The 12681-nt window shown below is 44.0% G+C and overlaps 1 protein-coding gene across 4 annotated transcripts in view; it reads left to right on the plus strand.

Annotated features, from left to right (window-relative positions):
- The window catches only part of NOS1 (nitric oxide synthase 1), a 560003-nt gene that overhangs the window by 531874 nt on the left and 15448 nt on the right, over positions 1 to 12681 (plus strand). For all 4 annotated transcript variants that reach the window (XM_077292306.1, XM_077292314.1, XM_077292320.1 and 1 more), the window contains 2 exons: positions 9367 to 9560; positions 11316 to 11485. In XM_077292306.1, the coding sequence (XP_077148421.1) occupies positions 9367 to 9560; positions 11316 to 11485 (364 nt within the window). The remainder of the gene's footprint in view (positions 1 to 9366; positions 9561 to 11315; positions 11486 to 12681) is intronic.

Below are 12681 nucleotides of genomic sequence, written 5' to 3' on the forward strand. Positions count from 1 at the left end.
CCCCACATATATTAACTGTGAGTTAAGAGGAAAGTCACAAACACAGGGATGAAACAGGTTTCAGCAAAGGAGGCCAGACTTACTAGACAGACTGAGGATAGGAAAGGGATCTATGTGGTCAGCACAAAAAGCTACAAAAAGCCACGCAGAGTGTGCAAAAAGACCCCCGCACCGACTCACGGTGTGGAGGTGCCACTCTGCAACCCAGAGCTTCCAGCTAGCAAGGCAATATCATGTTAGCAAGCTGGACTAGAACTTAGCAAGTACTAAGAAATATATTCAGAACACAATGAACAACAAATGAACTAGCAGGGACTTAGCTTCTGCTGGAGTAGACAGGTCATCAGAAAGATCCGAGAGAGATCTGAACCAGTGCTAATACATTGACAGCTGGCATGGAGTAACGATCTGAGTGGAGTTAAATAGAGAAGCCAACCCAGCCGCAAACGAGAGCAGCTGAGGAAGCAACCTCAGAACCAGCAGTTCCACTCACAGCCACCAGAGGGAGTCCACGGACAGAACCCGCCGAAATATCATTCATGACCACAGGAGGGAGTTCAAGAACGGAATTCACAACAGACTCCCCATATATATATAACTAGTAGTCTGTAGGGAAAGTTAGTTAGTTCCAGACATCAGTCTGAGGAGGACAGAGGGTCCACGGAGCTGTGCATGCCCTCAGAGCTGCAGCTCCCAGACAGACTTATTGAAGGCAGAACTGTATTGCCGCGAGCGTGAAGGAAGGCAAAGCAAAGGAGAGGATACCAGAAGAGGACCAGCACCAAACAGGCTGCCTCCTTCTGAGGCGCAGAACACCGGTAGCCAGAAGACCGAGGTAGTAAGGACCTCTACTCCTTACTTCAGAGACCGGCAGGACAGCTGTTGTGAAATTGGATTCTGGGCTCCCCCGGTGGCCACTTGTGGAATTGTACTTGTGTGCATCATCCCCTCTGTTCACCTGCTCCTATCAGGATGTGGGAGTCGCTATATAACCTTGCTCCTCTGTCAGTTTCATGCCGGTCAACAATGTAATCAGAAGCCTTTCTGTGCATGTTCCTGCTACTAGACAACTCCCAGCTAAGTTGGACTTTTGTCCTTGTGTGTTTTTGCATTTTTTTCCTGTTCACAGCTGCTGTTTCGTTACTGTGTCTGGAAAGCTCTTGTGAGCGGAAATTGCCACTCTGGTGTTATGAGTTAATGCTAGAGTCTTAAAGTAATTTCTGGATGGTGTTTTGATAGGGTTTTCTGCTGACCATGAAAGTGCCCTTTCTGTCTTCTTGCTATCTAGTAAGCGGACCTCGATTTTTGCTAAACCTATTTTCATACTACGTTTGTCATTTCATCTAAAATCACCGCCAATATATGTGGGGGCCTCTGTCTGCCTTTTGGGAAAATTTCTCTAGAGGTGAGCCAGGACTGTCTTTTCCTCTGCTAGGATTAGGTAGTTCTCCGGCTGGCGCTGGGCATCTAGGGATAAAAAAACGTAGGCATGCTACCCGGCCACTTCTAGTTGTGCGGCAGGTTTAGTTCATGGTCAGTATAGTTTCCATCTTCCAAGAGCTAGTTCTCATATATGCTGGGCTATGTTCTCTCGCCATTGAGAATCATGACAGTTTGACCGGCCAAAAAAAAGGGTTAAATTACTGGCTGAGAAAGGAGAGAAAAAAGAAGTCTGCTACAATTTTTTTTTTTTTTTTTTTCTCTAGTTCTGAGTGTGCTCTTAATTGAATCACTTGCTAGTCTGCCTATACTGCAGCCTTCCTCTCTTTCTCTCCTTCTTATCCTTGAATGGCTCTGTGTTCACCTGTTTCAAATGGATCTTCAGAGTGTAGCTACAGGTTTGAATAATCTCGCCACAAAGGTACAAAATTTGCAAGATTTTGTTGTTCATGCACCTATGTCTGAGCCTAGAATTCCTTTGCCTGAATTCTTCTCGGGGAATAGATCTCACTTTCAAAATTTTAAAAATAATTGCAAATTGTTTTTGTCCCTGAAGTCTCGCTCTGCCGGAGACCCTGCACAGCAGGTCAGGATTGTAATTTCCTTGCTCCGGGGCGACCCTCAAGACTGGGCTTTTGCATTGGCACCAGGGGATCCTGCGTTGCTCAATGTGGATGCGTTTTTTCTGGCCTTGGGGTTGCTTTATGAGGAACCTCATTTAGAGCTTCAGGCGGAAAAGGCCTTGATGTCCTTGTCTCAGGGGCAAGATGAAGCTGAAATATACTGCCAAAAATTCCGCAAATGGTCTGTGCTTACTCAGTGGAATGAGTGCGCCCTGGCGGCGATTTTCAGAGAAGGTCTCTCTGATGCCATTAAGGATGTTATGGTGGGGTTCCCTGTGCCTGCGAGTCTGAATGAGTCCATGACGATGGCTATTCAGATCGATAGGCGTCTGCGGGAGCGCAAACCTGTGCACCATTTGGCGGTGTCTACTGAGAAAACGACAGAAAATATGCAATGTGATAGAATTCTGTCCAGAAGCGAGCGGCAGAATTTTAGACGAAAAAATGGGTTGTGCTTCTATTGTGGTGATTCAACTCATGTTATATCAGCATGCTTTAAGCGTACTAAGAAGCCTGACAAGTCTGTTTCAATTAGCACTTTACAGTCTAAGTTTATTCTATCTGTGACCCTGATTTGTTCTTTGTCATCTATTACCGCGGACGCCTATGTCGACTCTGGCGCTGCTTTGAGTCTTATGGATTGGTCCTTTGCCAAACGCTGTGGGTATGATTTGGAGCCATTGGAGGCTCCGATACCTCTGAAAGGGATTGACTCCACCCCATTGGCTAGTAATAAACCACAATACTGGACACAAGTGACTATGCGTGTTAATCCGGATCACCAGGAGGTTATTCGCTTCCTGGTGCTGTATAATCTACATGATGTTTTGGTGCTGGGATTGCCATGGCTGCAATCTCATAACCCAGTCCTCGACTGGAGAGCTATGTCTGTGTTAAGCTGGGGATGTAAAGGAACTCATGGGGACATACCTTTGGTTTCCATTTCATCATCTATTCCCTCTGAGATTCCTGAATTCTTGTCTGACTTTCGTGACGTTTTTGAAGAACCCAAGGTTGGTTCACTACCTCCGCACCGGGAGTGCGATTGTGCCATAGACTTGATCCCGGGTAGTAAATACCCTAAGGGTCGTTTATTTAATCTGTCTGTGCCTGAACACGCGGCTATGCGAGAATATATAAAGGAGTCCTTGGAAAAGGGACATATTCGTCCTTCGTCATCTCCCTTAGGAGCCGGTTTTTTCTTTGTGTCTAAGAAAGACGGCTCTTTGAGGCCGTGTATTGATTATCGACTTTTGAATAAAATCACGGTTAAATATCAATATCCGTTACCACTGCTTACTGATTTGTTTGCTCGTATAAAGGGGGCCAAGTGGTTCTCTAAGATTGATCTCCGTGGGGCGTATAATTTGGTGCGAATCAAGCAGGGGGATGAGTGGAAAACCGCATTTAATACGCCCGAGGGCCATTTTGAGTATTTGGTGATGCCTTTTGGTCTTTCAAATGCCCCTTCAGTCTTCCAGTCCTTTATGCATGACATTTTCCGCGATTATTTGGACAAATTTATGATTGTGTATCTGGATGATATTCTGATTTTTTCGGATGACTGGGACTCTCATGTCCAGCAGGTCAGGAGGGTTTTTCAGGTTTTGCGGTCTAATTCCTTGTGTGTGAAGGGTTCTAAGTGTGTTTTTGGGGTTCAAAAGATTTCCTTCTTGGGATACATTTTTTCCCCCTCTTCCATCGAGATGGATCCTGTCAAGGTTCAGGCTATTGGTGATTGGACGCAACCCTCTTCTCTTAAGAGTCTTCAGAAATTTTTGGGCTTTGCTAACTTTTATCGTCGATTTATTGCTGGTTTTTCTGATGTTGTAAAACCATTGACTGATTTGACTAAGAAGGGTGCTGATGTTGCTGATTGGTCCCCTGATGCTGTGGAGGCCTTTTGGGAGCTCAAGCGCCGCTTTTCTTCCGCCCCAGTGTTGCGTCAGCCTGTTGTTGCTCTTCCTTTTCAGGTTGAGGTCGACGCTTCTGAAATCGGAGCTGGGGCGGTGTTGTCGCAGAGAAGTTCCGACTGCTCCGTGATGAGACCTTGTGCTTTTTTTTCCCGTAAATTTTCGCCCGCCGAGCGGAATTATGATATTGGGAATCGGGAGCTTTTGGCCATGAAGTGGGCTTTTGAGGAGTGGCGTCACTGGCTTGAGGGGGCCAGACATCAGGTGGTGGTATTGACTGACCACAAAAATTTAATTTACCTTGAGTCTGCCAGGCGCCTGAATCCTAGACAGGCGCGCTGGTCGTTGTTTTTCTCTCGGTTTAATTTTGTGGTGTCTTACCTACCGGGTTCTAAGAATGTTAAGGCGGATGCCCTTTCTAGGAGTTTTGAGCCTGACTCCCCTGGTAATTCTGAGCCCACAGGTATCCTTAAAGATGGAGTGATATTGTCTGCCGTTTCTCCAGACCTGCGGCGGGCCTTGCAGGAGTTTCAGGCGGATAGACCTGATCGTTGCCCACCTGGTAGACTGTTTGTTCCTGATGATTGGACCAGTAGAGTCATCTCTGAGGTTCATTCTTCTGCGTTGGCAGGTCATCCTGGAATCTTTGGTACCAGGGATTTGGTGGCAAGGTCCTTCTGGTGGCCTTCCCTGTCACGAGATGTGCGAGGCTTTGTGCAGTCTTGTGACGTTTGTGCTCGGGCCAAGCCTTGTTGTTCTCGGGCTAGTGGATTGTTGTTACCCTTGCCTATCCCGAAGAGGCCTTGGACGCACATCTCGATGGATTTTATTTCGGATCTGCCTGTTTCTCATAAGATGTCTGTCATCTGGGTGGTGTGTGACCGTTTCTCTAAGATGGTCCATCTGGTTCCCTTGCCTAAGTTGCCTTCTTCTTCCGAGTTGGTTCCTCTGTTTTTTCAAAATGTTGTTCGTTTGCATGGTATTCCGGAGAATATCGTTTCTGACAGAGGGACCCAATTCGTGTCTAGATTTTGGCGGGCATTCTGTGCTAGGATGGGCATAGATTTGTCTTTTTCGTCTGCTTTCCATCCTCAGACTAATGGCCAGACCGAGCGGACTAATCAGACCTTGGAGACATATTTGAGGTGTTTTGTGTCTGCGGATCAGGATGATTGGGTTGCTTTTTTGCCTTTGGCGGAGTTCGCCCTCAATAATCGGGCCAGCTCTGCCACCTTGGTGTCCCCGTTTTTCTGTAATTCGGGGTTTCATCCTCGATTTTCCTCCGGTCAAGTGGAATCTTCGGATTGTCCTGGAGTGGATGCTGTGGTGGAGAGGTTGCATCAGATTTGGGGGCAGGTGGTGGACAATTTGAAGTTGTCCCAGGAGAAGACTCAGCTTTTTGCCAACCGCCGTCGTCGTGTTGGTCCTCGGCTTTGTGTTGGGGACTTGGTGTGGTTGTCTTCTCGTTTTGTCCCTATGAGGGTTTCTTCTCCTAAGTTTAAGCCTCGGTTCATCGGCCCGTACAAGATATTGGAGATTCTTAACCCTGTGTCCTTCCGTTTGGACCTCCCTGCATCCTTTTCGATTCATAATGTTTTTCATCGGTCATTGTTGCGCAGGTATGAGGTACCGGCTGTGCCTTCCGTTGAGCCTCCTGCTCCGGTGTTGGTTGAGGGTGAGTTGGAGTACGTTGTGGAAAAGATCTTGGACTCTCGTGTTTCCAGACGGAAACTCCAGTATCTGGTCAAATGGAAGGGATACGGTCAGGAGGATAATTCTTGGGTCACTGCCTCTGATGTTCATGCCTCCGATCTTGTCCGTGCCTTTCATAGGGCTCATCCTGATCGCCCTGGTGGTTCTGGTGAGGGTTCGGTGCCCCCTCCTTGAGGGGGGGGGTACTGTTGTGAAATTGGATTCTGGGCTCCCCCGGTGGCCACTTGTGGAATTGTACTTGTGTGCATCATCCCCTCTGTTCACCTGCTCCTATCAGGATGTGGGAGTCGCTATATAACCTTGCTCCTCTGTCAGTTTCATGCCGGTCAACAATGTAATCAGAAGCCTTTCTGTGCATGTTCCTGCTACTAGACAACTCCCAGCTAAGTTGGACTTTTGTCCTTGTGTGTTTTTGCATTTTTTTCCTGTTCACAGCTGCTGTTTCGTTACTGTGTCTGGAAAGCTCTTGTGAGCGGAAATTGCCACTCTGGTGTTATGAGTTAATGCTAGAGTCTTAAAGTAATTTCTGGATGGTGTTTTGATAGGGTTTTCTGCTGACCATGAAAGTGCCCTTTCTGTCTTCTTGCTATCTAGTAAGCGGACCTCGATTTTTGCTAAACCTATTTTCATACTACGTTTGTCATTTCATCTAAAATCACCGCCAATATATGTGGGGGCCTCTGTCTGCCTTTTGGGAAAATTTCTCTAGAGGTGAGCCAGGACTGTCTTTTCCTCTGCTAGGATTAGGTAGTTCTCCGGCTGGCGCTGGGCATCTAGGGATAAAAAAACGTAGGCATGCTACCCGGCCACTTCTAGTTGTGCGGCAGGTTTAGTTCATGGTCAGTATAGTTTCCATCTTCCAAGAGCTAGTTCTCATATATGCTGGGCTATGTTCTCTCGCCATTGAGAATCATGACAGACAGCTAATTGCATGTTACCTGTCCGCACCTACACCCAGGAGGCACGGTGACACCCTACAGAGCCGGGTTATCTAAGAGACCCTATAAACAGGCTCAAGTCACCAGTCATACGGGTTTTGTCCTATCCTATACGGGGGACAGAGAGAGAGACACTACATCTGTGAGGACCTTATTGAAGCTTATGCAGTAAGGGACTACACCACTACAGCACAAGGGAAGGCTAATGATTTCCACCTGGACAAAGGGGACTCTGGACTTGCCTCTGAACCGGCCAGACTCTGCCTACCATGTGGTCTGGTGCCCTGGACTGTGGATACTGATGTCTTCTGTAACGGTAAAGAGACTGCAACCTTGTGTCCTCGTTCTTCACTGCGCCATTCACAATTCACCATCTACATACTGGGAAGCCCTGGGGATATACCTTGCTGCCATAACATCACCCCAGCGGACCCCTTAAAGCAGTATCGGTCACCCTGACCGAATACCACAGGTGGCGTCACGAACACAGACTTTTTCCCTTTAAAGACCTTTCCTTTTTATACGGACGTCCCAGGGCCACGGACCGGGTCAGCCACCGTGACATCCCCCTGTGAACCGCAGGACCCAATACCGAGTACCCCACTGCCCTGACGGGGCGCTCAACATACAGTGGGGAAAAAATATTTAGTCAGCCACCAATTGTGCAAGTTCTCCCACTTAAAAAATGAGAGAGGCCTGTAATTGACATCATAGGTAAACCACAACTATGAGAGCCAAAATTAGAAAACAAATCCAGAAATCACCTTGTCTGATTTGTCAAGATTTATTTTGCAAAATATGGTGGAAAATAAGTTTTTGGTCACCTAAAAACATGCAAGATTTCTGGCTCTCACAGACCTGTAACTTCTTCTTTAAGAGGCTCCTCTGTCCTCCACTCATTACCTGTAGTAAGGGCACCTGTTTAACCTCAAACAATCACATTCCAAACTCCACTATAGTAAAGACCCAAGAGCTGTTGAAGGACACCAGAAACAAAATTGTAGCCCTGCACCAGGCTGGGAAGACTGAATCTGCAATATAGGCAAGCATCTTGGTGTGATGAAATCAACTGTGGGAGCAATAATAAGAAAATGAAAGACATACAAGACCACTGATAATCTTCCTCAAACTGGGGCCCCACGCAGGATCTCATCCCGTGGGGTCAAAGTGATCACAAGAACGGTGGGCACAAATCCCAGAACCACACGGGAGGACCTAGTGAATGACCTGCATAGAGCTGGGACCATCGTAACAAAGCTACCATCAGTAACACAGTACGCCGCCAGGGACTCAGATCCTACAGTGCCAGACGTGTAGGGGGACAGGGGGCTTAAGCCAGTACATGTCCGGGTCCATCTGAAGTTTGCTAGAGAACATTTGGATTATCCAGAAGAGTATTGGGAGAATGTCATACAAAACTTCTCATGTTTGGAGCAGACAAAATGCTGAGTTGCATCCAAAGAACACCATACAGTGAAGAATGGGGGTGGCAACATCATGCTTTGGGACTGTTTCTATGCAAAAGGATCAGGACGACTGATCTGTGTCCATGAATGAATGAATGGGGCCATGTATCTTGAAATTGTGGTAAAGAAAAGTTATCCCTGGCAGGGAAAGATTGGAACTTCAGCAAAAAACTTCCCAAAGGTTTCTCATTTTTTGCATGATAATGCGCCCTCTCACAAGTCATGTACAGCCGTGTAAAACTCTATGAAATGGGTCCTGAAACTGTCAATTATCTGCCATATTCTCCTTATTTAGCCCCATCTGTTTGTTATCTTTTTCTGAATATCAAAAATATAATTAAAAGTATAAAACTTTATGACAAATGAGTTTTACATACTGTAACAGGATAACATTTTTTTCCAAAGGATTCAAAGTACTTTTGATTAGTGCATTAAATGTCCGGAGTTGAATGTTGAATATGTTGAATAAAGTTGTACTTTATTCATCAATTAGCCAATACAATAAAACCAGCATTTTTCAGGGTAGAGTCACCTGATTCATAAGAGATGCATGCCTTTTAATTAATCAGATTTGGCGCGAATGGGCTTTTGCCTCTGTGCATCGCCACAAATCCTATTCCAGTCAGTGAATCGAGTAAGATTTGTCTAGTAAGGTAAGACACTGCTCGCCAACAATTTGACAAGCATGGGATGCAACATCCTGTCACAACCTAGTTCCGCCCACTTTGTTAGAGCTAGGCAAAAATTTAGCAAAAATACCAAAAGTTTCAATGTTTGAGCAGTCCCGTGTTGCTAAAAAATGAGCAACTTTTCAAAGTTATTTACTCGAGTTAAATGGTAAAAAAGCTTTAATGAATTGGGGCTATAGTTTTCTAGGCTAGGCCGAATTATATATGAAAACTCCTTGAGTGTGTAGTAGTAGTAGTTAATAATAACCATGTTGACCTTATAATTAGTCATAACTAAATATACTTTTTTTTCCAGGACAGACATAGTGAGATCACTTGTTACTGGTTCTATGATTGGTATAAGTCTCCCCACATTCCCCGTGACACATGAATCCATCGTGCGAGATCCTCTTTTGATTACTTACGTTACAGTAAATAAGCTTCACTTTACCTATTGGTCACGTCCTGTGACAAACACAAGGCTTTCTCTTTGGTACTTTTATTGTAACTGTAATGTAAAATTCTGAATGATTTCATTATAATGTATCTTGTATGTGCATGTATTACAAATCACTGGGTAATACTAACACAAATATATTTTGTAGTCGATCTACTATATTCCTTCAACTTCACACAAATGGACATCAAGAGCTGAGGTACAAACCAGGAGACCACTTGGGAATATTTCCAGGCAACCATGATGATCTTGTCAATGCCCTGATTGAAAGGTTGGAAGATCCCTCTCCAGTCAATCAGCTGGTCAGGGTAGAAATCTTGGAAGAAAGAAATACAGCCCTAGGTAATCATTTCACTCCCTTAACACACACGCATGTCACATGGCTTCTTAGTTTTTGGATCTTCATGCATTTCCTAATAGGGGTGGTCCAAAACTAACATTGATTTAAACCAAAATATTTGTCTATTAAATTTAATAATGTAATCACTATTCTAATATACTTTAATTAAAAATTCCCTACCATTCCCTTGCTACTCTATCTAACTGCTTTATTTTATTTTACTACTTCCTCTTTGTTTCAGAATCAGAACCCCAAGTGCATGCTGGGATACGCAAATGAGACGTCATCAGCGGGCAGAGGCTGCTGTCACTTTCTCAGCTTCTGTCTCCACTCTGAAACAAAGCATCATCAGTGATGTCTGTTTCAGGGACTGGGCTAGTCCCTGCTCTATTGAGCATGCGTTGGTTGCCAATTGGAGCATATGCTCAGTAGGATCTTGTCGCTGTGCAATATTCTTTTTAATGCACAGTGACCTCACCAGCTCTGATGTGAAGTAACGAACCAGCAAGAGAGCGCCCTGTCAGTGTGCATTGTAAGGAGATATCCTAGCGAGCAACTAACATCACTTTTGATAACGGGACTGGTCTCTGTCCTCCCTGCTCTCCGCGGTCTGCTTACAATGTGCACTGCCAGTGCACTTCTCATCAGAGCCGGTGAGGGAGCCCACTGTGTCTGTACATTAAAAAGAATACTGCAGAGTGAAAAGATCCTACTGAGCATGTGTCAGAATTGACAACTGATGCCTGCTCAGTACAGCAAGGACTAGCCCAGCCCCTGAAACAGACGTCACTGATAATGTTTCATTTCACGGTGGGGACAGAGGCTACGGCGGTGACCACAGTCATGAGTAGGATTGTCTAGTGCAGTCGAAACGCGTCGACTGGGTCATGTCGACCATGTACATTTTTCTTTTGTATGCACTATAATTTCTTTTGAAAAAGAAAAGGAAAATCCAGTCCTGTTGAGCCGGACTCCAATTTTTTCTAGTGACCACAGCCTCTGACCCCTGATAACAATTTGTTTGAGTATCCCAGTATGCACTGGGTATTCTCAATAAAATGTCATCAAACAGCATGCTGATAAAAAAAATAAAGTAGTTAGAGAAAATGGAAGTTATAGATATATGATTATTACAGTGTTACTTTTGGACCATTTCTTTAATTGAGGCCTTGCTGACATTACTCAGAAAACAGTAGGCATATCACTATATGACTAAGACTACACAGCAGCTTTGGCTCTGAAAAAGGTTTTGAGACCATAGATCTTGCACTATGACATTGCTACATCACAGCATAGTGCAAGAGAATGGGGTCACGTTGCGACCCCCATGGTACCATGACTGTGACAAGCAAGTCTCTGTAAACCAAACTGGTTCTGATTTTTTGTGGATTGCTTGTAGCCGTACCATGTACTCAGCCGTACCCATTCACTTGCATTATGTCGATGTAGCAGTGACGTATAGCGATCTTTGGCCATGCAAACTGTTTTGGAACCCAAGTTACTATGTAGCATCAGCTTAATAGATAATAACTCAGCAAAAACATATTGTATTTAAACCTTTTCTTTCCTTTTCAAATGAAACAAGGGGCTTTTAGTGTTACGGTACTTTTCATTTTTCTCTGTGTCGTACATGTCTCAGTTCTTTATATTTTTCTTTTTCACAATGTATTTCTTATATGCAAAAAACATTAAACCCAAACCTTAAAACACCAAATGTGTATGAGCTTCAATTGTATGATTTTTTATAATCTCCACAGGTGTAATTAGTAATTGGACAGAAGAGCAAAGGATTCCACCATGCACTATATTCCAAGCCTTCAAATATTTTTTGGATATCACAACGCCACCCACCCCACTCCTTATGCAGCAGATTGCATGTCTTGCTACGAATGAAAAAGAGAAAAAAGGTCTGGAGATTTTGAGCAAGGTGATATGATAATAATTGTATTATGATAATCATACATTAATGAGTTATTGCCGCAATGGTTTATTTTTTACAAAGTAAAGTATCAGTATAAAATGCAATTCCTCAATTGTTGTTTGGGTTTTTTATTTATTACGTTCACTATGTGGTAAAACTCACCTGGAAATATGATTCCACAGGGCATTATGAGTAAGCAGATACCAAACATGTATATATACATATTTTTTTATTTAAGTGGTGAAAAAAAAATTCGGAAATTTACATGGAAAAAGAAATTTGCTTTTGTCGCCAGTTTCCAAGCCCAGTAACGTTTTCATTTTTCGGGATATGGTTCTGTGGGAAGCTTCATTTCTTGCACCCTTAGCTGATGTTTTTACAGATACCATCTTGGAGTAGATAAGATGTTTAGATTTTTTTTCTTGCTCTGTTTGCTGATCAAATTAATTTATTTTATATTTTAATAGATCGGACATTTCAAACTCAGCAATACCAAATTTGTGTGTATTTTTTGTACTGTTTTATTTCCAATGAGGAAAAAGAGGGGTGATTTGAACTTTTGCATTTTTTATTTTTGGCATATTTTTAAAACCTTTCAATATTTTATGTATTACTGAATTTAATAGTCCCCTTAGGAGACTTGAAGCTTCGATCATCCGTTCACCAGTACTGTACATAGCATAAGTCATGATCTATGAATGCCGGCCACGGGCTGGAACTCACAGGAGGCTTGTAATAATAGGTACGAGGGTCATAAGCAGATCCCCCGGCTGTCAGGACAACCCATTGGCACCCCGCAGTCACATGACGGGGCACCGATGGGTGGGATGAATCACCCACTTGAGGCCAGCACATGTTAAATCCCGCTGTCAGTGATTGACAGTTAAATTTAACTGATTAACAGCCATGGGCAGAGAACCACTCAACCAGCAACTGTTAAAGGTAGGAAAAGATGCGGGCTCAGAGTGTGAGCCCACCCCAAAGTCAGGGGCACAATATATAACATAAATATATGTCATATGTGATGAAGGGGTTAAGAAACATTTCAAGCAGCCCATTATTAAGATGCATTTGAATGTACAGTAGCATAAATTTACACATATGATTTCAGTTCCCTTTGCCCAACATTTTCTAGTTCCGCACCTTGCAGTCACTATTTGTATGTGTAGTGTATAAACTACTCACTTCTGTCAACTAGACCA

The sequence above is a fragment of the Ranitomeya variabilis genome, chromosome 1 (genome assembly GCF_051348905.1).
Source record: "Ranitomeya variabilis isolate aRanVar5 chromosome 1, aRanVar5.hap1, whole genome shotgun sequence".
Classification (NCBI taxonomy): Eukaryota; Metazoa; Chordata; class Amphibia; order Anura; family Dendrobatidae; genus Ranitomeya; species Ranitomeya variabilis.